Below are 25,944 nucleotides of genomic sequence, written 5' to 3'. Positions count from 1 at the left end.
GTCTGGCAGCGTGTCTACGCTGTGTAGTTAGTAAAAGAAGAACGTCAGGAGACAGAGAAAGACAAAGTGCGGTGACGCGTTGTGTTGCGATTGGGCCGCACGTTTCGTGGCACGTGCAAGCAGGGCATGACGGAACGCTTCGTGATTGGACACGTGGCTAGCGTGGCCGCGCAGAGAGAGACCAACGCCTCCTATAAAGCGGTGGATGGTGTCCAGCTACGTGTCATTTCGAACGCGACTGCGGCCTTCTCGCGGCAACAGAACCGCTTTTCCGAGCAACGTCCGTGGCTTTCTGGTGCCCCTCCGCTACCCCGAGCAGACGACCAGGGCCGCCGTCCGCTACCCGTTGACTGCAAGCGAGGTCTTTGGTTGTCTGGCATTCTCCTGGCCTACCAGGAACAAGGATACAAGGCGACTTCCTGGGACGCGCTGCGTTCTAGCGACGTCCGGCAACTCCAGGGACGAGTTTGTGCTGCTCCATGAGACAGCCACTGGGGAGCCCCAGACCCGACAACCGGGTGCACGCCACCCGACACGCCACCGGCATCCTGAGCCATGCATACGGGCCGCTGCTAGCAGGCAGCGCCAGGTAAGCCTAACGAGACTACCTCGGTCGGGTGCTACGATTGCCGTGAGAGCGTTCGAAATTTTATAGCGAAGTTGGTACGGGGATTTTCGCAGCGGGTTTTCGTGCTACGAATGAGACGTAATTAGAGCGCAAAGTGTATCGCGGAGCCGCGCGTTTGCTTTGAAGCATAATGATCCATGATCATGAAGTAAGTTTCTTTGCGTATGTCTCATTAGTGTACACACCTTATGGGCGTGACTATAATGTTTTTATCATGCCGTGTTATAACGGCTCCGCGCAGGAGGTCAGCCAGCGATTCGTAAGGCTGTGGCGGTAAAATGACGCCGTGGTACTGCAACGCATCTCGCGTGGGAGTAATCATGAGAACTGCCAGCCACAAACACTCTTGAATGCCGCAGCACTGATGCTGCTGCGTTCGAGCGAGGCCGCGAGCCACCGTCCGAAAAGGGCGACAACTCGCTTATACAGTCTCAGATTTGTCATTTGTCAGATGGACATGCATCTGTGAAGAAATCCTTTAATGCGATTATAGTTATTTGGATACTTCAACAACTTATAGTTCTACCGGTACATATCCAACTTCTTTCCCGGCCCGACTGATAAATGTAAGAAGCGGGCTCTTCTAAATATAAAAGTTTTAGGCCTGAAATAGACGCCTACGCAATCGCGCAATAGTTCATTTGAAATTAGAGAAGCTGAACCCCAAATCTACAGTTCAGCGGCACAAAACTGGCTGCTGTTGGGAGTGGCTTTCTTTGTCGCGTCCAAATGCGTAGACGCTGCGGTCTCAGGCAACTGAAACTAAACTGGCTGCATCTGAGAAGTCGCGTTTTGTGAAACTTTGTTTGCGGCGTCCGAAAGTGCAGTCGGTGTGGTGTGGGGCCAGCGGGACTAAACTGGATTGGAAGGCTGTCTTTAATGAATTTGTCTTTGTGGCATCCAAAGGTGTAGACGCTGTGGGGTGTAGGTGTACTTCCGCCACTAGAGGTGTTTTCAGCAATACGTTGTGGCCCTACATTGTTTCCCTGCTAATCGCATTCACGTGGATAATCATCGCGAGTTCGGTTCTGCCAGATTTTTCGTTTTTGTTGTTGTTCTGTTGTAGACCATGCTAGCGTGTTACTGCACTTCAGACACCCTTCATTGCACTTCTTTGATGTTTCTTTTTTTTCTTTTCACTCACTACAAGTGGCCTAACTTTATGCCAGTTGGAGCACTTGTTATTAGGCGAAAAGCGATATTGCCGCTCACAGCTACCGCTCACAGGTATTTCGTCGCTACCAGGTAGCGCGTTCGTCCGGAATTTGGACTAAGTTGTCTAAGTGAGTTTTGAAACAGATGCGATTGGAGAGCTGTGTCTCTAAGTGGACGGTACATCAAAGCTCTGTGTGCTGCGCTGTGAAATGGTTGCCGTCAGAACAACTCGTACAGAAGTCAGCTTTACTGCGTATTGATCCACCAGACGACGCTCAATGTCGCTCGCCGAAAGCCGGTGCTGTCAAAGTTCCCATATTTGCAGTGATTGATCGTGCAATGTTGGCTCGTACTATTGCCTTACCCAGTGCACGCACATGAAGAACTAAAGGGCGCCCATCGAACACTGATGTCTTTCCGAGGACAACGTGGGAAACCTCCTGCGATGACACTTTCTTCCTCGGATGAGACGCTGTATTAAGGTACTCGAGTTGACTGCTTGCAATCTATTTCATGGAAAGCGAGTATGAGTTCTTGATGTTTCAATCGGCGTTGAAGGGGAGGTAATCGACCAAGGAGGATAAGAAATATACATATATTTTGGAGCGGAGATGACGTCCTAAAGGCGAAGCCGGCCACTACCATCTTTCTAGGGCAATCGTTTAACGTTAATATGTGGCGGATAACTGTAAGCGTTTTCTTCTGACTTCCAACGGCTTTCACAAGGCCTATTTTGCCGTACATTGATTTCTCGATGTGTATGTCTGTATCGCTGATTTTAGGATGAAGCTTGAAGGTCTGGGAAATTTGTATGGGAGACCATGTCACTACTCATTCAACGGCAATATTTTAGCCCGGAACAAGAAGCTATTATTTTCCATTTAGTGTAAATTTTATATTAACCGAGTGTGGTGAAATGCCGAGACGCATCGTGGACGACGACGAAGTGGCGTCGAAGACGTGGAATCACGTGATCCGCGGCGGCTGCATTGTTCACATGGACGACAACTCGCTGCACGTGCGCTCGTGGCGCAGCAAAATAACAAATCAAGAAAACACCTACGAATGAGCGAGCGCCACACACACAAGAACTTCAGCGAATCGGCAAAAGAGCCACGTCTGCAAGGCAGACGGAGCTGAGAAGCGGAGCAAGGAAGACGCGTTGGCTTGGGTCGGACGTCAACATTTCGGGAGGCACACAGCTGTCGGAGGGACCCGGTCGATCGCGCAACGCAAGAGGGGACCTCTAAACGACTCGTCTTCTGCTCCTGTCACCCAGCAGACGAACAAGAGTCTGCGAGAGCTAGCCGGCCGCCTCCGCTCGTGCAGCTTGTCGGGCGACGCACCGCACCAGCTGTCGGAGGGACCCGGTCGAGCGGCAACGCTTGAGGCGACCTCCTAAGGACTCGTCTTTCGTTCCCGGCAACCAGCCGACCGACGAACCAGAGTCCGCGAGGTCTCACCTGCCGTCTCCGCTGGTGCCGTTCATCGCGCGACGCAACACCAGCCAAACTGTGAGTGCGCGGTGGTAGTCGCTCTGAACGCTTGGTAGGCACGCTTGGTCTCACTTGCCCCCCTGTCCAGTGTCCTTGTACGGGCATTTTGTGTGTGTTTGAATATATTGTTACGCGAACGAAGGATTAAGTACTGGAGACTATTTACAAGTATATTTACAAGAGATAGCTGCAGCGCTGGCCAGATCAGCCGACAGCTCGAGAGCCAAGAGCAGTTCGTCTTCTTCGTCTGGGCGCCCGCGCGCATCGTCCAGAAGAAACACGCAATATGCATGTAGCATTATCCCCGGCGGCAGAAGCACCGTTTCGGTGCGTCTAAATATCAGTGGGAACAGGAGGGTAATACTGTTTTAGGCGTGCGACCTGCACAACGTCAGTGGAAGGCGGGGCAGACGAGGCACTGGTACTGACTGGGGCGATTTCATACGCATCTGGAGTCACGGCACGCAGCACCCGATATGGGCCTATGTACCGAGACAATATGTTTGCGTGCCGTGATCGTTGTTATTCCGTCCTTGCTGCCCTCCCGGAGGCGTCTCTGACTAACACAATTAAGCCTGCTCCACGAATCGCGTCATAACACAGAGAAAGAGCAGTTGAACTGTGACTGTTCTCCATCTGTTCATGTTTTCAAGGGTGAAGATGGCGCAAGCGCTGACTTAACCTGTGCTAGTAAGAATCTGCGAGGGCTGCTACTCCAGAATTTTTTCTAGAACTTTCTTGTAACCGATTTCCTTTGGCTAGACAACTGTCCCTTGCTTGGGACGCTTCTCAACTAAAGCATTGCACGCTGCCTTGCGTTTACTCCAACCAAGGACGGGCTGTAACGGAAGCAAGCGTTGTAACACGACTGTGCGTCGACGTACTTATTACATTTGCCGGCTACGACTATTTCAGTGTGCCATTGAAATGTGCCCTCATGAGTCACTTGGGCTTATACAAAAATAGGGCCACTTCAATGACGAGAAACGCGTCCAACAACACGTAAATAGCCAGACCGTAAGCAGCCCGCCTGAGCAGGCGTTTGTCCAGCAGTGTCGAAAACGCGCTGTTTTTGATAACTGATGAAAAGCGGCGTCTAAAAACACCAAAGCTGCTAAAACCATTGTCATATGATATGGGCCCTGTGAGTGTCTTTTCATCTTAGAAAATGTCGGCACTGGTTAGCAATAGCGTATACACTTGTCGCCTCAAGTGTCGCGATGGCTTCATCAGCTATACAAAAGCAGAAAAACGCGACGCGCTTCAGATGTTATGTGCAACTTCGTTCGCGTGATGCCCTCTCTTCGAAACTTATTTCATTGTTTGTTGTTGCTTACTGTGTGTGCAGAGCCCCGAACAGACTACAGTCCTTCCTGCTCCAGACCACCCGCATCCCACTTCAGGTCTTCGAACGTCTGCTACGTGGAAGCAACATATCTTGGTTTTGAGGCCCATTGTGCTTAGGCACTTCGGCGGCCTTAGCAACACTTCCAGGGAAGACACCACAATTATGAAGACTTCTTACACGTGAGCGTGCTGCACTATGCTGCGAGAACTCCAGGCTTACTGCCAAACGCAATACTTGCAGTCGTACTTGCAGACGCCGGCGGTAAGATTGTTTTCCTTACATAAGAACGAACCCACCACAAGGTTCTAAGCACCTCCCATAGCATTTTGATTATTTCAAATCAATTATCTTTCTCGATGCTTTGCAGGTATATTAGCCAAGCGCAATGTACGTTCGCAAGTGTCTATTTTTACATTAATATAGAGGTGGGCAGATTGTTTCTATGTCTATACGATAAACACTTATCCACTGCATTCTTTATTGAATGGATTAAAAAGAGCCTTCAAATTAGCATCAGAACCACGGCGAAGAGAGAACGCAACATTCGAACAGACCGGAAACATCCTTGTTTTCACTACTTTGATCTTTCCTTCCGAGGATTATAGCTCTCTTCCTCCCTCGTTACCCGCTTTGTCCACAGGCTCAACTATCACTTACTCTATAATTTGCTCACGTGCTACCATTATCCTCTCTGAGGTCGCAGCACATGCCAGACCTCCGCGTACATTACTTTCTCGATCACTTTGGTTCGGTCCTCCGATCGCCCCATGAATGTTTCGAACGGTTCACGATTTATTCACTCAATTTATTCACTTGCTCCTTTCTCGTCAGTGTCACGTAAGCATGCGCGCACGCGTAGGTCCCTGCTGCCTTGCACGAATGACATTGCAACATGCTAGGATGGGGCCTCTTCTGCTTGCTGGCTTGATTGCTTCCTGCTTGCTCGTTGCTGATTTCGCCATCCAGCTCGGCTGATTGTTTGCTTCTTATTTTACTGGCTTGCCTCATCAACCATTTTTCCGTGCCCTCGACTTGTTGTTCTTGCTCCTTGCCATGTGGCTGTCCCGTAGGCTTGCCCGCACGCTGAACCCCTGCCTGCTTGCATGAAGGACATTGAAACGTGCTCATAGATGTCTCTTCTGCTTGCTCGTCACAGATTTCGTTATCCACCACGGCTGATTACTGCATTTTTATTGCGATAGCAATTATATGGACACTCAAAGCAGATTTCTGCCGTCGGTGTTGCCATCGCCGTCGCCGTGAGGTTCCGTATGACGTCGACGGTGATGAAATCGTCGCCCCGCGCCGTATGCTGTATGGGCAAATTGAAAGCGCGCGAGGGACGCGCGCTTTCACGGGGAGCGAACGCGCGGCGGAGAGCAAACGCGCGTTCTGCGCCGTGCTCGCTGAAGGGCTGCATAATTGTCTGTTTCCTCCTTTTCAATCATATATATATATATATATATATATATATATATATATAGAGTAGAGAGAGAGAGAGAGAGCAAACACGTCTTCTTCAATCGCGCGAAAGACCGTGGTGGTAATAAGAGGGAGGGAGGGAAGGGAGGGAGGGAGGGAAGGGAGGCGACGTTTAGCTGTGGCACCAAATGCGTAATTATATAAAAACGTTGCGAGGCGAGAAGGTGGTAATGACTTCAGACGCTGCTCGACGAGCGTCCTCCGAGCCACCCCCAGAGGAACCGAACATTCACCAACGCCGCACGCGTTCGGTGCGAACGCGGGCAAAACGCCGACGGCGTCGACAACAGTTGTGCGCGTTGTTGGTGCTGCTGCATGTCCAAATTTATACAGCTGATAAAACTACTATCCTTACTCCGTAGAGCTCTCTACTAATTTGCTATCGCAATCGATGCTTCGCCTTTCGGGTGAAACTGCGTCATTTTTTTTTCTTCACTGGCTTGCCTCCTACACCCTATTCCCCTGCCCTTTTCTATATTACCTTGATCTTTGTCTCGTCAGTGTCTCGTAAGCTTGCGTGCACGCTCAAGTCCCTGCTTCCTTGCACGAATGACGCCGCAACATGCTAGGAGGAGGTCTCTTCTGCTTGGTGGTTTGATTGCTTCCTGCTTGCTCGTCGCTGACTTCACCATTCAGCTCGGCTAATTGCTTGCTTGTTGTTTCTCTGGCTTGCCTCATTAACCATATTAGTCTGCCCTCTCATTTTCTGCCTTGCTCCTTGTGTCGTCAATGTCCCGTAAGCTTGGCTGCACGCCGAGGTCCCTGCCTGCTTGCATAAATGACATTGCAGCATGCTAGGAAGGGGATCTACTGCTTCCTAGCGTGACTGCTTCCTGCTTGCTCGTCGCTGATTTCGCCTTCCAGCACGGCTCACTGCTTGCTTTTTACTTCACTGGTTTGCCCCATCAACCATATCCTCCGCTCTCACCTATATGGCTTTGCTCCTTGTCTTGTGACTGCCTCGTAGGCTCGCTTGCACGCTAAGCTCCATGCCTGCTTGCACGATTGACAGGCTTGCCTCTACGCTGAGGATCCTGCATGCTTGCATGAATGACATTATGTACTAGGATGGAGGTGCTTGCTGGCTTGCTTCCTACTTGCTCAGTCGCTGATTTTCGCCATCCAGCTCGGCATGATTGCTTGTTTTTTCTTTCATTGGCTTGGCCTCATCAACCATATTGCCCCTGCCCTGTCCTCTCTGGCTTTGCTCATGACTAGTAACTAGTCCCGTAGGCTTGCCTCCACGCTGAGGATCCTGCATGCTTGCACGAATGACATTGTTCTGTTCTGGGATAGAGGTGCTTGTTGACTTGCTTGCTTCCTGCTTGCTCGTCACTGATTTCGCCACCCAGCTCGGCTGATTGCCTGCTTTTTATTTCATTGGCTTACCTCATTACGATATTCCCCTGCCCTGTCCTCTCTGGCTTTGCTCGGTCTTGTAACTGTCCCGTAGGCTTGCTTCCACGCTGAGGATCCTGCATGCTTGCACGAATGACATTGTTTTGTTCTGGGATAGAGGTGCTTGTTGACTTGCTTGCTTCCTGCTTGCTCGTCACTGATTTCGCCACCCAGCTCGGCTGATTGCCTGCTTTTTATTTCATTGGCTTACCTCATTACGATATTCCCCTGCCCTGTCCTCTCTGGCTTTGCTCAGTCTTGTAACTGTCCCGTAGGCTTGCCTCCACGCTGAGGATCCTGCATGCTTGCACGAATGACATTGTTCTGTTCTGGGATAGAGGTGCTTGTTGACTTGCTTGCTTCCTGCTTGCTCGTCACTGATTTCGCCACCCAGCTCGGCTGATTGCCTGCCTTTTTATTCATTGGCTTACCTCATACGATATTCCCCTTGCCCTGTCCTCTCTGGCTTTGCTCGGTCTTGTAACTGTCCCGTAGGTTTGCCTGCACGCTGAGGATCCTGCATGCTTGCACGAATGACTTTATATTCTATAATAGAGGTGCTTGCTGGCTTGCTTGCTTCCTGATCAAGTTAGAGACAGCGCCAGAATATGCACAGGACCAAACGACGAGTACGAGACCAGAACACGGGCGCACTAACAACTTAAGGTTTATTCACAAGAAGCGCAGAATATGTATACCGGCTGAACATGAATAAACACAAAAAAGGAAACTGTCACTTGCATCACATGGCCATGTCACGTCGTTTGGTCCTGTGCATATTCTGGCGCTGTCTTTTACTTGATGATGAAGAACCAACTAGTCCAAAATCACGTCCTTGCTTCCTGCTTGCTCGTCGCCGAGTTCACCATCCAGCTCGGCTGATTGCATGCTTTTTCCTTCATTGGCTTGCCTCATCAACCATATTCCCCTGCCCAGTCCTCTCTGGCTTTGCTCTGTCTTGTAACTGTCCCGTAGGCTTGCCTGCACGTTGAGGTCCCTGCCTGCTTGCACGAATGATATTATGTTCTAGGACAAACGTGCTTGCTGGCTTGCTTGCTTCCTGCTTGCTCGTCGCTGAGTTCGCCATCCAGCTAGGCTGATTGCTTGTTTTACTTCCATTGGCTTGCCTCATCAACCATGTTCCCCTTCCCTAGCCTCTCTGGCTTCGCTCTGTCTTGTAACTGTCCTGTGGGAATGCCTGTGCACGCTGTAGTTTCTGCCTGCTTGCACGAAAGATATGTTCTAGGATAGAAGTGCTTGCTGGTTTGCAGGCTTTCTGCTTCCTCGTCGCTCATTTTGCATCCAGCTGGGCTGATTGCTTGCTTTTTCCTTCAGTGGCTTGCCACATCAACCATATTCCCTTGCCCTCTCCTTTACGGCCTTGCTCTTTGTCATGTGACTGTCCCGTAGTATTTCATGCACGCTAAGGTCTCTGCCTGCTTGCACGAATGAAATCGCGGTCGGCTATGATGGAGGTGCTTGCCTACTTGCTTGCTTCCTGCTTGCTCATCGCTCATTCTGCATCCAGCTCGGCTGATTGCTTGCTTTTTCCTTCATTGGCTTGCCTCATCAACCATATTCCCCGGCCCTGTCCTCTCTTGCTTTGCTCTGTCTTGCAACTGTCCCGTAGGCTTGCCTGCACGTTGAGGTCCCTGCCTGCTTGCACGAATGATATGTTCTAGGATAAACATGCTTGCAGGCTTGCTTGCTTCCTGCTTGCTCGTCGCTGAGTTCGCCCTCCAGCTAGGCTGATTGCTTGCTTTTTTCTTTCATTGGCTTGCCTCATCAACCATATTCCCCTTCCCTAGCCTCTCTGGCTTCGCTCTGTCTTGTAACTGTCCTGTGGGAATGCCAGTGCATGCTGAGGTTTCTGCCTACTTGCACGAATGATATGTGCTTGGATAGAAGTGCTTGCTGGTTTGATTGCTTCCAGCTTGCTCGTCACTCATTCTGTATCCACCTCGGCTGATTGCTTGCTTTTTCCTTCAGTGGCTTGCCACATCAACCATATTTCCCTGCCCTCTCCTTTACGGCCTTCCACTTTGTCATGCGACTGTCCCGTAGTCTTTCCTGCACGCTGAGGTCTCTGCCTGCTTGCACTAATGAAATTTCTTAGTGCTATGATGGAGGTGCTTGCTGGCTTGCTTGCTCGTCGCTGATTTCGCCACCCAGCTCGACTGATTGCTTGCTTTTTCTTTCATTGGCTTGGCTCATCAACTATTCCCCTGCCCTGTCCTCTCTGGCTTTGCTCAGTCTTGTAACTGTCCAGTAGGCTTGCCTCCACGCTGAGGATCCTGCATGCTTGCACGAGTGACATTGTTATGTTCTAGGATAGAGGTGCTTGCTGGCTTGCTTGCTTCCTGCTTGCTCGTCGCTGAGTTCGCCATCCAGCTAGGCTGATTGCTTGTTTTACTTCCATTGGCTTGCCTCATCAACCATATTCCCCTTTCCTAGCCTCTCTGGTTTCGCTCTGTCTTGTAACTGTCCTGTGCGCATGCCTGTGCACGCTGAGGTCCCTGCCTGCTTGCACGAATGATATTATGTTCTAGGATAAACGTGCTTGTTGGCCTGCTTGCTACCTGCTTGCTCGTCGCTGAGTTCGCCATCCAGCTAGGCTGATTGCTTGTTTTACTTCCATTGGCTTGCCTCATCAACCATATTTCCCTTCCCTAGCCTCTCTGGCTTCGCTCTGTCTTGTAACTGTCCTGTGGGAATGCCTGTGCACGCTGAGGTTTCTGCCTGCTTGCACGAATGATATGTTCTAGGATAGAAGTGCTTGCTGGTTTGCAGGCTTTCTGCTTCCTCGTCGCTCATTTTGCATCCAGCTGGGCTGATTGCTTGCTTTTTCCTTCAGTGGCTTGCCACATCAACCATATTCCCTTGCCCTCTCCTTTACGGCCTTGCTCTTTGTCATGTGACTGTCCCGTAGATTTTCATGCACGCTAAGGTCTCTGCCTGCTTGCACGAATGAAATCGCTGTCCGCTATGATGGAGGTGCTTGCTAGCTTGCTTGCTTCCTGCTTGCTCGTCGCTCATTCTGCATCCAGCTCGGCTGATTGCTTGCTTTTTCCTTCAGTAGCCTGCCACATCAACCATGTTCCCTTGCCCTGTCCTCTCTGGCATTGCTCGGTCTTGTAACTGTCCCGTGGGCTTGCCTGCATGCTGAGGATCCTGCATGCTTGCACGAATGACATTGGTATGTTCTAGGATGGAGGTGCTTGGTGGCTTGCTTGCTTCCTGCTTGCTCGTCGCTGAGTTCACCATCCAGCTCGGCTGATTGCTTGCTTTTTCCTTCATTGGCTTGCCTCATTAACCATATTCCCCTGCCCAGTCCTCTCTTGCTTTGCTCTGTCTTGCAACTGTCCCGTAGGCTTGCCTGCACGTTGAGGTCCCTGCCTGCTTGCACGAATGATATTATGTTGTAGGATAAACCTGCTTGCAGGCTTGCTTGCTTCCTACTTGCTCGTCGCTGAGTTCGCCATCCAGCTAGGCTTATTGCTTGTATTACTTTCATTGACTTGCCTCATCAACCATATTCCCCTTCCCTAGACTCTCTGGCTTTGCTCGGTCTTGTAACTGTCTTGTGGGCTTGCCTGTGCACGCTGAGGTCTCTGCCTGCTTGCACGAATGATATGTTCTAGGATAAACGTGCTTGTTGGCCTGCTTGCTACCTGCTTGCTCGTCGCTGAGTTCGCCATCCAGCTAGGCTGATTGCTTGTTTTACTTCCATTGGCTTGCCTCATCAACCATATTTCCCTTCCCTGGCCTTTCTGGCTTCACTCTGTCTTGTAACTGTCCTGTGGGAATGCCTGTGCACGCTGAGGTTTGCGCCTGCTTGCACGAATGATATGTTCTAGGATAGAAGTGCTTGCTGGTTTGCATGCTTTCTGCTTCCTCGTCGCTCATTTTGCATCCAGCTGGGCTGATTGCTTGCTTTTTCCTTCAGTGGCTTGCCACATCAACCATATTCCCCTGTCCTCTCCTTTACGGCCTTGCTCTTTGTCATGTGACTGTCCCGTAGTCTTTCATGCACGCTAAGGTCTCTGCCTGCTTGCAGGAATGAAATCGCTGTCCGCTATGATGGAGGTGCTTGCTAGCTTGCAGGCTTCCTGCTTGCTCGTCGCTCATTCTGCATCCAGCTCGGCTGATTGCTTGCTTTTTCCTTCATTGGCTTGCCTCATCAACCATATTCCCCTGCCCAGTCCTCTCTTGCTTTGCTCTGTCTTGCAACTGTCCCGTAGGCTTGCCTGCACGTTGAGGTCCCTGCCTGCTTGCACGAATGATATTATGTTCTAGGATAAACCTGCTTGCAGGCTTGCTTGCTTCCTACTTGCTCGTCGCTGAGTTCGCCATCCAGCTAGGCTGATTGCTTGTATTACTTTCATTGACTTGCCTCATCAACCATATTCCCCTTCCCTAGCCTCTATGGCTTTGCTCTGTTTTGTAACGGTCCTGTTGGCATGCCTGTGTACGCTGAGGTCTCTCTCTACCTGCTTGCACGAATGATATTATGTTCTAGGATAGAAGTGCTTCCTGGTTTGCATGCTTTCTGCTTCCTCGTCACTCATTCTGTATCCACCTCGGCTGATTGCTTGCTTTTTCCTTCAGTGGCTTGCCACATCAACCATATTTCCCTGCCCTCTCCTTTACGGCCTTGCTCTTTGTCATGTGACTGTCCCATAGTCTTCCCTGCACGCTGAGGTTTCTGCCTGCTTGCACGAATGAAATTGCTTTGCACTATGATAGAGGTGCTTGCTGGCTAGCTTGCTGCTTGCTCGTCGCTGATTCCGCCACCCAGCTCGACTGATTGCTTGCTTTTTCTTTCATTGGCTTGGCTCATCAACTATTCTCCTGTCCTGTCCTCTCTGGCTTTGCTCAGTCTTGTAACTGTCCAGTAGGCTTGCCTCCACGCTGAGGATCCTGCATGCTTGTACGAGTGACATTGTTATGTTCTAGGATAGAGGTGCTTGTTGGCTTGCTTGCTTCCTGCTTGCTCGCCGCTTAGTTCGGCATCCTGCTCGGCTGATTGCATGCTTTTTCCTTCATTGGCTTGGCTCATCAACTATATTCCCCTGCCCTGTGCTCTCTGGCTTTGATCTGTTTTGTAACGGTCCTGTTGGCATGCCTGTGCACGCTGAGGTCTCTACCTGCTTGCACGAATGATATTATGTTCTAGGATAGAAGTACTTGCTGGTTTGCATGCTTTCTGCTTTCTCGTCGCTCATTCTGTATCCAGCTCGGCTGATTGCTTGCTTTTTCTTTCAGTGGCTTGACTCATCAACCATATTCTCCTGCCCTCTCCTTTACGGCCTTGCTCTTTGTCATGTGACTGTCCCGTAGCCTTTCCTGCACGCTGATGTCTCTGCCTGCTTGCTCGAATGAAATTGCTTTGCGCTATGATGCAGGTGCTTGCCGGCTTGATTGCTTCCAGTTTGCTCGCTGCTCATTTTGCATCCAGCTCACCTGATTGCTTGATTTTTCCTACAGTGGCTTGCCTCATCAACCATATTCCCCTCAATCTCCTTTACGGCCTTGCACTTTGTCATGTGACTTTCCCGTAGTCTTTCTGCGCGCTGAGATCTCTGCCTGATTGCACGAATGAAGTTGCTTTTCGCTAGGATTAGGGCTTTTTGCTTGCTGGCTTGATTGCTTTATGCTTGCTCGTCGCTCATTTTGCATGCTGCTCGGTTGATTGCTTGCTTTTTTTTTTTCAGTAGCTTGCCTCAGCAGCCATATTCCCCTGCCCGCTCCTCATCGGCCTTGCTCTTTGTCATGTGACTGTCCCATACGCTTGCACGCACGCTGACATTCCTCCCTGCTTGCACGAATGACATCGCTATGTTCTAGGATGGAAGTGCTTGCTGGCTTGCTGGCTTGGTTGCTTCCTGATTGCTTGTCGCTGATTTCACCATCTAGTTCGGCCGATTACATGCTTCTTGTCTCACTGGCTTACCTCACTATAACCACATTAGCCTGCCATGTCATTTACCGCTTTGTTAGATGTCTCGTGACTGTCCCGTAGGCTTGTCTGCACGCTGAGGTCCCTGCTTGCTTGCGCGAATTATATTGTATTCTAGGATGGAGGTGCTTGCTGGCTTGCTGGCTTGCTTGCCTCCTGCTTGCTTGTCGCTGATTTCACCATCCGGCTCAGCGGATTGCTTGCTTCTTGTGTATCTGGCTTCGCTCATTCACCATATTAACACCAAAGTGTGTTATGCATTTCAAGACAGACTTCCTGCAACGGATGTAACGTAGTAGGGAGCGTTACGTGTAGGCTTCCTATAATGTAGGTTCCGGAGCCGCTAGCTCGGGGCGGGGAATCGAAGTACTGCATCGTGACACTAACGAGCGCCGGCAGAGAGCGCTTCGATAGTCACAGCACAGCAGAGGCTCTAATGCGGTGTAGCCATAGAATAAAGAACCTAGTGTAACTTTCGCGCATAGAATTTCATACAATTATTATACAATAAATAATCATAACAATAAACAATTCTTCAAATGGTCCGATGGCAATATTCGAGCATAGGACCTCTAGCACGGAAGCCCGATATTTAAACCATAACACCACACACTCATCCATCGACGAGCTACATAAAACGCCCTTATGAATTTATCGCGGGCAAGCCAGTGCATTGAGACGCTTGGCGTGTTTCAATTTGGCGACCTCGCCAAGCTGAACTGTTGTAAATAGTAGCGATTGCGTGCCTCGCAGCGTCATCTGCACTTCGAAAAGTATAGATTGCTCTGAAATTTACGACAAATAAGGCATATAAATAACAAAAAAGCCACAAGAACGTCGAAATCCACAAGCACAAAGATCAGACAAATCCATGTATTACCATCATTTCCATGGTGGCTGAACCATATTCTAGCGTCTCTAGCTGAACGATTACAACGCCAGAGTCTGTGACCTCGTTCACGCAGTTACCGCACATGGTTTGGCGCCGGATTAGCCTGTGGCGCCTCCTCGACTACGGATTGCGGCTTCAACGTGCACGAGCAGTGCATCGCTCACTGCTTCACTTGCAATGGCACCACCTAGGACAACTGGGGTGCTAAAATGCGCGGAAAGGCAACGGAGTCGCCGGGTGGATCTCGCTTTGCTCCGGCGTGAGACACGCCAGCGTGAAGCAGAATTTCTTCGCGCATTCGCGGCGCACGGTGCGAAATCTGCTCCTGGCATTCCTGTATCTGATCGCATCGCAGCTCGACTAGATGCTGTAGCCACTACAAAGCCGGACCAGAAGGCCCGCACCTTCGCCGAAGCCACTCGCCAGCAGGACGGCGCTCGCCAACAGGAGGACGCCGCGCGCCAAGCAAACCTGCAACACTGTCGCCGGCCCGCAAATGGTCTGCCTTTCACTGCAGCGGACCGTGAGGTCACGAAGCAAACATGCAACAGCTGCTGCGAAGACACGTTTCACTTTCGTGGTCTACCGATTCCTGTGAAAGAGGGATCAACCATAATCTTTTTTCCCCTGCCCTCTCCTTTTCGGCCTTGCTCCTCGTCTCGTGAATGTCTCGCAGACTTGCCTGCACGCTGAGGTCCCTGCCTGCTTGCACGAATGACTTAGCTATGTGCTAGGATGGAGGTGCTTGCTGGCTTGCTGGCTTGCTCGCTTCCTGCTTGCTCATCGCTGATTTCGCCATGCGGCTCAGCTTGTTGCTTGGTATTTCTTTCGCTGGTATGCCTCATCAACAATATTTGCTGGCCCTCTCCTTTTTGGCCTTGCTCCTTGTCTTGTGACTGCCACGTAGGATTGCCTGCACGCTGAAGTTCCCGCCTGCTTGCACGAATGACTTAGCTATGTGCTAGAATGGAGGTGCTTGCTGGCTTGCTCGCTTCCTGCTTGCTCATCGCTGATTTCGCCATCCGGCTCAGCTTGTTGCATGGTATTTCTTTCACTGGTATGCCTCATCAACAATACTTGCCTGCCCTCTCCTTTTTGGCCTTGCTCCTTGTCTTGTGACTGCCACGTAGGATTGCCTGCACGCTGAAGTTCCTGCCTGCTTGCACGAATGAGTTAGCTATATGCTAGGATGGAGGTGCTTGCTGGCTTGCTCGCATCCTGCTTGCTCATCGCTGATTTCGCCATCCGGCTCACCTTGTTGCTTGGTATTCCTTTCGCTAGTATGCCTCATCAACAATATTTGCCTGCCCTCTTCTTTTTTCCTTGCTCCTTGAATTATGACTGTCACGTAGGATTGCCTGCACGCTGAAGTTCCCGCCTGCTTGCACAAATGACTTGGCTATGTGCTAGAATGGAGGTGCTTGCTGGCTTGCTCGCTTCCTGCTTGCTCATCGCTGATTTCGCCATCCGGCTCACCTTGTTGCTTGGTATTTCTTTCACTGGTATGCCTCATCAACAATATTTGTCTGTCCTCTCCTTTTTGGCCTTGCTCCTTGTCTCGTGACTGTCACGTAGGATTTCCTGCACTCTGAAGTTCCTGCCTGTTTGCATGAATTACTTATCTGTGTGCTAGGATGGAGGTGCTTGCTGGCTTGCTCGCATCGTGCTTGCTCATCGCTGATTTCGCCATCCGGCTCACCTTGTTGCTTGGTATTCCTTTCGCTGGTATGCCTCATCAACAATATTTGCCTGCCCTCTTCTTTTTGCCTTGCTCCTTGTCTTGTGACTGTCACGTAGGATTGCCTGCACGCTGAAGTTCCCGCCTGCTTGCACGAATGACTTAGCTATATGCTAGAATGGAAATGCTTGCTGGCTTGCTCGCTTCCTGCTTGCTCATCGCTGATTTCGCCATCCGGCTCAGCTTGTTGCATGGTATTTCTTTCACTGGTATGCCTCATCAACAATATTTGCCTGCCCTCTGCCTTTTGGCCTTGCTCCTTGTAATTATGACTGTCACGTAGGATTGCCTGCACGCTGAAGTTCCCGCCTGCTTGCACGAATGACTTAGCTATGTGCTAGAATGGAGGTGCTTGCTGGCTTGCTCGCTTCCTGCTTGCTCATCGCTGATTTCGCCATCCGGCTCACCTTGTTGCTTGGTATTCCTTTCGCTGGTATGCCTCATCAACAATATTTGCCTGCCCTCTTCTTTTTTGCCTTGCTCCTTGATCTATGACTGCCACGTAGGATTGCCTGCACGCTGAAGTTCCTGCCTGTTTGCACGAATTACTTAGCTGTGACCTAGGATGGAGGTGCTTGCTGACTTGCTCGCATCCTGCTTGCTCATCGCTGATTTCGCCATGCGGCTCAGCTTGTTGCTTGGTATTTCTGTCGCTGGTATGCCTCATCGACAATATTTGCTGGCCCTCTCCTTTTTGGCCTTGCTCCTTGTCTTGTGAATGCCACGTAGGATTGCCTGCACGCTGAAGTTCCCGCCTGTTTGCACGAATTACTTAGCTGTGTGCTAGGATGGAGGTGCTTGCTGACTTGCTCGCATCCTGCTTGCTCATCGCTGATTTCGCCATCCGGCTCACCTTGTTGCTTAGTATTCCTTTCGCTGGTATGCCTCATCAACAATATTTGCCTGCCCTCTTCTTTTTTCCTTGCTCCTTGTCTTGTGACTGTCATGTAGGATTGCCTGCACGCTGAAGTTCCCGCCTGCTTGCACGAATGACTTAGCTATATGCTAGAATGAAATGCTTGCTGGCTTGCTCGCTTCCTGCTTGCTCATCGCTGATTTCGCCATCCGGCTCAGCTTGTTGCATGGTATTTCTTTCACTGGTATGCCTCATCAACAATATTTGTCTGTCCTCTCCTTTTTGGCCTTGCTCCTTGTCTCGTGACTGTCACGTAGGATTTCCTGCACTCTGAAGTTCCTGCCTGTTTGCATGAATTACTTATCTGTGTGCTAGGATGGAGGTGCTTGCTGGCTTGCTCGCATCGTGCTTGCTCATCGCTGATTTCGCCATCCGGCTCACCTTGTTGCTTGGTATTCCTTTCGCTGGTATGCCTCATCAACAATATTTGCCTGCCCTCTTCTTTTTGCCTTGCTCCTTGAATTATGACTTTCACGTAGGATTGCCTGCACGCTGAAGTTCCCGCCTGCTTGCACGAATGACTTGGCTATGTGCTAGAATGGAGGTGCTTGTTGGCTTGCTCGCATCCTGCTTGCTCATCGCTGATTTCGCCATCCGGCTCACCTTGTTGCTTGGTATTCCTTTCGCTGGTATGCCTCATCAACAATATTTGCCTGCCCTCTTCTTTTTTGCCTTGCTCCTTGAATTATGACTGTCACGTAGGATTGCCTGCACGCTGAAGTTCCCGCCTGCTTGCACGAATGACTTAGCTATGTGCTAGAATGGAGGTGCTTGCTGGCTTGCTCGCATCCTGCTTGCTCATCGCTGATTTCGCCATCCGGCTCACCTTGTTGCTTGGTATTCCTTTCGCTGGTATGCCTCATCAACAAATTTGCCTGCCCTCTTCTTTTTTGCCTTGCTCCTTGTCTTATGACTGTCACGTAGGATTGCCTGCACGCTGAAGTTCCCGCCTGCTTGCACGAATGACTTAGCTATGTGCTAGAATGGAGGTGCTTGCTGGCTTGCTCGCATCCTGCTTGCTCATCGCTGATTTCGCCATCCGGCTCAGCTTGTTGCATGGTATTTCTTTCACTGGTATGCCTCATCAACAATACTTTCCTGCCCTCTCCTTTTTGGCCTTGCTCCTTGTCTTGTGACTGCCACGTAGGATTGCCTGCACGCTGAAGTTCCTGCCTGTTTGCACGAATTACTTAGCTGTGTGCTAGGATGGAGGTGCTCGCTGGCTTGCTGGCTTGCTGGCTTGCTCGCTTCCTGCTTGCTCATCGCTGATTTCGCCATCCGGCTCAGCTTGTTGCATGGCATTTCTTTCACTGGTATGCCTCATCAACAATATTTGCCTGCCCTTTCCTTTTTTGCCTTGCTCCTTGAATTATGACTGTCACGTAGGATTGCCTGCACGCTGAAGTTTCCGCCTGCTTGCACGAATGACTTAGCTATGTGCTAGAATGGAGGTGCTTGCTGGCTTGCTCGCATCCTGCTTGCTCATCGCTGATTTCGCCATCCGGCTCACCTTGTTGCTTGGTATTTCTTTCACTGGTATGCCTCATCAACAATATTTGTCTGTCCTCTCCTTTTTGGCCTTGCTCCTTGTCTCGTGACTGTCACGTAGGATTTCCTGCACTCTGAAGTTCCTGCCTGTTTGCATGAATTACTTATCTGTGTGCTAGGATGGAGGTGCTTGCTGGCTTGCTCGCATCGTGCTTGCTCATCGCTGATTTCGCCATCCGGCTCACCTTGTTGCTTGGTATTCCTTTCGCTGGTATGCCTCATCAACAATATTTGCCTGCCCTCTTCTTTTTTCCTTGCTCCTTGTCTTGTGACTGTCATGTAGGATTGCCTGCACGCTGAAGTTCCCGCCTGCTTGCACGAATGACTTAGCTATATGCTAGAATGAAAATGCTTGCTGGCTTGCTCGCTTCCTGCTTGCTCATCGCTGATTTCGCCATCCGGCTCAGCTTGTTGCATGGTATTTCTTTCACTGGTATGCCTCATCAACAATATTTGTCTGTCCTCTCCTTTTTGGCCTTGCTCCTTGAATTATGACTGTCACGTAGGATTGCCTGCACGCTGAAGTTCCCGCCTGCTTGCACGAATGACTTAGCTATGTGCTAGAATGGAGGTGCTTGCTGGCTTGCTCGCATCCTGCTTGCTCATCGCTGATTTCGCCATCCGGCTCACCTTGTTGCTTGGTATTCCTTTCGCTAGTATGCCTCATCAACAATATTTGCCTCCCCTCTTCTTTTTTGCCTTGCTCCTTGAATTATGACTGCCACGTAGGATTGCCTGCACGCTGAAGTTCCCGCCTGTTTGCACGAATTACTTAGCTGTGTGCTAGGATGGAGGTGCTTGCTGACTTGCTCGCATCCTGCTTGCTCATCGCTGATTTCGCCATGCGGCTCAGCTTGTTGCTTGGTATTTCTGTCGCTGGTATGCCTCATCGACAATATTTGCTGGCCCTCTCCTTTTTGGCCTTGCTCCTTGTCTTGTGAATGCCACGTAGGATTGCCTGCACGCTGAAGTTCCCGCCTGTTTGCACGAATTACTTAGCTGTGTGCTAGGATGGAGGTGCTTGCTGACTTGCTCGCATCCTGCTTGCTCATCGCTGATTTCGCCATCCGGCTCACCTTGTTGCTTAGTATTCCTTTCGCTGGTATGCCTCATCAACAATATTTGCCTGCCCTCTTCTTTTTTCCTTGCTCCTTGTCTTGTGACTGTCATGTAGGATTGCCTGCACGCTGAAGTTCCCGCCTGCTTGCACGAATGACTTAGCTATATGCTAGAATGAAAATGCTTGCTGGCTTGCTCGCTTCCTGCTTGCTCATCGCTGATTTCGCCATCCGGCTCAGCTTGTTGCATGGTATTTCTTTCACTGGTATGCCTCATCAACAATATTTGTCTGTCCTCTCCTTTTTGGCCTTGCTCCTTGTCTCGTGACTGTCACGTAGGATTTCCTGCACTCTGAAGTTCCTGCCTGTTTGCATGAATTACTTATCTGTGTGCTAGGATGGAGGTGCTTGCTGGCTTGCTCGCATCGTGCTTGCTCATCGCTGATTTCGCCATCCGGCTCACCTTGTTGCTTGGTATTCCTTTCGCTGGTATGCCTCATCAACAATATTTGCCTGCCCTCTTCTTTTTGCCTTGCTCCTTGAATTATGACTTTCACGTAGGATTGCCTGCACGCTGAAGTTCCCGCCTGCTTGCACGAATGACTTGGCTATGTGCTAGAATGGAGGTGCTTGTTGGCTTGCTCGCATCCTGCTTGCTCATCGCTGATTTCGCCATCCGGCTCACCTTGTTGCTTGGTATTCCTTTCGCTGGTATGCCTCATCAACAATATTTGCCTGCCCTCTTCTTTTTTGCCTTGCTCCTTGAATTATGACTGTCACGTAGGATTGCCTGCACGCTGAAGTTCCCGCCTGCTTGCACGAATGACTTAGCTATGTGCTAGAATGGAGGTGCTTGCTGGCTTGCTCGCATCCTGCTTGCTCATCGCTGATTTCGCCATCCGGCTCACCTTGTTGCTTGGTATTCCTTTCGCTGGTATGCCTCATCAACAATATTTGCCTGCCCTCTTCTTTTTTGCCTTGCTCCTTGTCTTATGACTGTCACGTAGGATTGCCTGCACGCTGAAGTTCCCGCCTGCTTGCACGAATGACTTAGCTATGTGCTAGAATGGAGGTGCTTGCTGGCTTGCTCGCATCCTGCTTGCTCATCGCTGATTTCGCCATCCGGCTCAGCTTGTTGCATGGTATTTCTTTCACTGGTATGCCTCATCAACAATACTTTCCTGCCCTCTCCTTTTTGGCCTTGCTCCTTGTCTTGTGACTGCCACGTAGGATTGCCTGCACGCTGAAGTTCCTGCCTGTTTGCACGAATTACTTAGCTGTGTGCTAGGATGGAGGTGCTCGCTGGCTTGCTGGCTTGCTGGCTTGCTCGCTTCCTGCTTGCTCATCGCTGATTTCGCCATCCGGCTCAGCTTGTTGCATGGCATTTCTTTCACTGGTATGCCTCATCAACAATATTTGCCTGCCCTTTTCTTTTTTGCCTTGCTCCTTGAATTATGACTGTCACGTAGGATTGCCTGCACGCTGAAGTTTCCGCCTGCTTGCACGAATGACTTAGCTATGTGCTAGAATGGAGGTGCTTGCTGTGGCTTTGCTCGCTTACTGCTTGCTCATCGCTGATTTCGCCAATCCGGCTCAGCTTGTTGCATGGTATTTATTTCAACTGGTATGCCTCAATCAACAATATTTGCCGTGCCCTCGGCCCTTTTGGTGTCCTTGCTCCTTAGTCTTGTGACTGTCACGTAGGATTGGCTGCACGCTGAACTTTCTGGTTGCTCGCACGAATGACTTAGCTATATGCTAGAATGAAAATGCTTGCTGGCTTGCTGGCTTGTTCGCTTCCTGCTTGCTCATCGCTGATTTCGCTATCCGGCTCAGCTTGTTGCAGTGGTATTTCTTTACTGGTATGCCTCATCAACAAGACTTGCCTGCCCTCTTCCTTTTTGGCCTTGCTCCTTGTCTTGTGACTGCCACGTAGGAATTGCCTGCACGCTGAAGTTCCCTGCCTGCTTGCACGAATGACTTAGCTATGTGCTAGAATGCAGGTGCTTGCTGGCTTGCTGGCTTGCTCGCTTTCTGCTTGCTCATCGCTGATTTCGCCATCCGGCTCAGTTTGTTGCATGGTATTTCTTTCACTGGCATGCCTCATCAACAATATGTCCCTGTCCTCTCCTTTTTGGCCTTGTTCCTTGTCTTGTGACTGTCAAGTAGGATTGCCTGCACGTTGAGGTCCCTGCCTGCTTGCACGAATGACTTAGCTATATGGTAGTATGGAAATGCTTGCTGGCTTGCTGGCTTGCTCGCTTCCTGCTTGCTCATCGCTGATTTCGCCATCCGGCTCAGCTTGTTGCATGGTATTTCTTTCACTGGTATGCCTCATCAACAATATTTGCCTGCCCTCTCCTTTTTTGCCTTGCTCCTTGTCTTATGACTGTCACGTAGGATTGCCTGCACGCTGAAGTTCCCGCCTGCTTGCACGAATGACTTAGCTATATGCTAGAATGAAAATGCTTGCTGGCTTGCTCGCTTCCTGCTTGCTCATCGCTGATTTCGCCATCCGGCTCAGCTTGTTGCATGGTATTTCTTTCACTGGTATGCCTCATCAACAATATTTGCCTGCCCTCTCCTTTTTGGCCTTGCTCCTTGTCTTGTGACTGCCACGTAGGATTGGCTGCACGCTGAAGTTCCTGGTTGCTCGCACGAATGACTTAGCTATATGCTAGAATGAAAATGCTTGCTGGCTTGCTGGCTTGCTCGCTTCCTGCTTGCTCATCGCTGATTTCGCCATCCGGCTCAGCTTGTTGCATGGTATTTCTTTCACTGGTATGCCTCATCAACAATACTTGCCTGCCCTCTCCTTTTTGGCCTTGCTCCTTGTCTTGTGACTGCCACGTAGGATTGCCTGCACGCTGAAGTTCCTGCCTGTTTGCATGAATTGCTTAGCTATGTACTAGGGTGGAGGTGCTTGCTGGCTTGCTCACTTCCTGCTTGCTCATCGCTGATTTCACCCTCCGGATCAGCTTGTTGCTTGGTATTTATTTTACTGGTTTGCCATATCAACAATATTTGCCTGCCCTCTGCCTTTTGGCCTTGCTCCTTGTCTTGTGACTGTCACGTATGATTGGCTGCACGCTGAACTTTCTGGTTGCTCGCACGAATGACTTAGCTATATGCTAGAATGAAAATGCTTGCTGGCTTGCTGGCTTGCTCGTTTCCTGCTTGCTCATCGCTGATTTCGCCATCTGGCTCAGCTTGTTGCGTGGTATTTCTTTCACTGGTATGCCTCATCAACAATACTTGCCTGCCCTCTCCTTTTTGGCCTTGCTCCTTGACTTGTGAATGTCACGTAGGAATGCCTGCACGCTGAAGTTCCCGCCTGCTTGCACGAATGACTTAGCTATGTACTAGAATGGAGGTGCTTGCTGGCTTGCTCGCTTCCTGCTTGCTCATCTCTGATTTCGCCATCCGGCTCAGCTTGTTGCATGGTATTTCTTTCACTGGTATGCCTCATCAACAATATTTGCCTGCCCTCCCCTTTTTGGCCTTGCTCCTTGTCTCGTGACTGTCACGTAGGATTGCCTGCACTCTGAAGTTCCTGCCTGTTTGCATGAATTACTTATCTGTGTGCTAGGATGGAGGTGCTTGCTGGCTTGCTGGCTTGCTCGCATCCTGCTTGCTCATCGCTGATTTCGCCATCCGGCTCAGCTTGTTGCTTGATATTCCTTTCACTGGCATGCCTCATCAACAATATTTGCCTGTCCTCTCCTTTTTGGCCTTGTTCCTTGTCTTGTGAATGTCAAGTAGGATTGCCTGCACGCTGAGGTCCCTGCCTGCTTGCACGAATGGCTTAGATATATGCTAGAATGGAGATGCTTGCTGGCTTGCTGGCTTGCTCGCTTCCTGCTTGCTCATCGCTGATTTCGCCATCCGGCTCAGCTTGTTGCTTGGTATTCCTTTCGCTGGTATGCCTCATCAACACTATTTGCCTGCCCTCTCCTTTTTTGCCTTGCTCCTTGTCTTGTGACTGTCACGTAGGATTGCCTGCACGCTGAAGTTCCCGCCTGCTTGCACGAATGATGTGCTAGGATGGAGGTGCTTGCTGGCTTTGTTGCTTCCTGCTTGCGCGTTGCTGATTTTGCCATCCAGCTCGGCTGACTGCTTGCTTGTTGCTTCACTGGCTTATCTCATCGAGCACATTCGCCTGCTTGCTGCTTTTAAGACTTGCTCTTTGTTTCGTGACTGACTCGTAGACTTGTTTGCACAAATGACATTGCGTACCTGCTATGATGGAGGCTTTTTTTTCTTGCCGCATTGATTATGTTATAATCGCTCATTGCTGATATTACCATCCAGCAAGGTTTATTGCTTGCTTGTTCCTTCAGTGACCTGCTTCATGTATCATATTTTCCTGTCCTCTCCCTTTAGTCTTGCTCCTTGTCTTGTGACGGTGTGTAGGCTTGTTTGCATGCTTTGTGTCCTGCCTGCTTGCACGAATGACATTGTGGACGTCTTATGATGGGGGGCTTTTTTACTTGCTGGCTCGATTGCTTCCGGCTTGTTAGTCGCTGATTTTGGCATGCAGCTCGACGGATTGCTTGCTTGTTGCCTCACTGGCTTGCCTCATCAACCATGTTAGCTTGCTTCATTATTTTAAGACAATTGCTTTTTTTTGCCCTGTGACTGTCTAACAGGCTTGGCTGGACGGTGAGTTTCTAGCTAGCTTGCATGAATGACATTGCGTACGTGCTATCCTAGCTGTTATTTTTTCCTTGCTCGCGTGATTGCTTTCTGATAGCTCGTTGCTGGTTTCGGCGTCGCCCAATTGCTTGCCTGTTCCTTTAAGGCCGATCCCTCGTCCGATCCACATGAGGGACCAAGTCCGCGGGCTTATTGGTCATGTGATGCGACGTCACGGTCCGCCGCGGTCCGGTCCGGCGCAAAGCACATCCACACGGCGGACCGCCATAGCAGATGACATAGTGGACCAACCAACTACACTCTCGGCCACAGTGCTCTCGGCTCAACAAACTCGCGAACCCATGCCAACCCCTCGCGCCCGCGCCGCGCATGTATCGCGCATTGGAGTCGTCGAAATGGCTTTTGCTGGCTTTTGCTGAGGTGAAAACTAGATTGTATTTGGCTGAAGACACTGTGTTGCCAGACAACATTCGTTGGCTACGCTAAAATCGCTGCGGTTTGCATGCGGTCCGCCACCAAAACTGAAGAGGGAAAAGCCTCGGCGAATTGGACTGCGAGTCCCGCGGTCTTGCGCGGACCAACGGCGGTCCGCACGGACTGTTGACGTCCTATCACGTGAAGCGCGGACCGCGGTCCAAAAGAGCGATTTGGTCCGTCGTGTTGATCGGCCTTTATGGACTTGTCTGACAATATTTGCTTGCTCGCTTGTTTTTAAGTCTTGCTGCTTGCTTGTCTTAATGTCCATAGGCTTGCTTGCATGTGCTGTACACATTTGTGTAATAATGTACTCTGAAAGAACGCGTTGAAGTTAATACGGGACGGGCTTTTTCGTCCTTTGCCCGTTTTCTTCGTTCGTGTGTGTTTTGCGCTATTAAGAAATTGGAAGTTCCAGTTAACGCTTGTCCTCCTTAGATACACTTTTTCTCATTTGTTGTTCGGCTGCTGTCTGTCGGAGGGCACTTGACTGCTCATGTTTGCTTGAACGCACACATCGCGATTACAAAATTCCCAGTGTTCTACAATTGCTTGAATTCGCAGTGTCTAACACCACGAAAACAACCAAGAACGATCAATCTTTCTTTCAGACAGAAGAGGACACCGAATAAGCAGATTTTCCCGGAGTGATCACGGTGCATGCCATCGACAGTTCCCGGGCGTAGCGAAATATTCTTCTGGGCAAAGTCTTCCAGTGTCCAGGACGGTTCATCATGTGACATGTTATCCACGAATGCCGACAGTCTGTGCAACCAGAAAGGCTGCAGGAGATACTTTAATCTAGCTTTTTATTCCCCTCTCTCTTGTCAAGCAACAACTAGAACGAAAGCATCGGTCTTCCTGTATGATATCGTAACGTGTGGCCTGCTGTACGGAGAAGTATTAAGGCTTGTTAGCGCAAGTGGTAGCGCGGGCGATGGCAGCGCGGTTGATAGCAGGGATAATACATATACGTATTATTCTTGCTAATAACACTACCAAGCCAGCGAGGGAAAGAGCGTAGCCGCCCTCTGACTTACCCTTGTCTGTGTATGAAGCGCTGTCCCAAACCAAAACTACCCCCCGAGGCGCGTGGCTCGGGTTTGGGGGCTGCTTGTGGAATTGAATGATGACGACGGAAGCAATGGTTGTGCGTTCTACTTTGTAGACCCCAACTCTTCCCCGATCTGACAAGG

General features: G+C 50.3%; 1 protein-coding gene across 3 annotated transcripts; it reads left to right on the top strand.

The window, feature by feature from the left end:
* Positions 1–60: 60 nt before the first annotated feature.
* Positions 61–25,944, top strand: LOC125947823 (uncharacterized). 3 transcript variants are annotated; one of them, XR_007468521.1, is made up of 4 exons: positions 61–589; positions 2,152–2,265; positions 4,628–4,888; positions 25,360–25,944. XR_007468521.1 is itself a non-coding variant. In XM_049673252.1 (3 exons), the coding sequence occupies exons 1-3, from the start codon at positions 206–208 to the stop codon at positions 25,397–25,399; spliced, it is 603 nt and encodes a 200-aa protein (XP_049529209.1). In that variant the 5' UTR covers positions 64–205; the 3' UTR covers positions 25,400–25,944. The 3 variants fall into 3 exon arrangements, 1 of the variants encoding a protein (XP_049529209.1); XM_049673252.1 differs by lacking the exon at positions 2,152–2,265 and having other exon boundaries at positions 64–589; positions 4,628–4,806; XR_007468520.1 differs by lacking the exon at positions 2,152–2,265 and having other exon boundaries at positions 68–589.

Source organism: Dermacentor silvarum, chromosome 8, assembly GCF_013339745.2.
Source record: "Dermacentor silvarum isolate Dsil-2018 chromosome 8, BIME_Dsil_1.4, whole genome shotgun sequence".
NCBI classification, from domain to species: Eukaryota; Metazoa; Arthropoda; class Arachnida; order Ixodida; family Ixodidae; genus Dermacentor; species Dermacentor silvarum.
The sequence above is the reverse complement of the archived record's forward strand: the minus strand, read 5'-3'. Positions and strand labels throughout refer to the sequence as shown.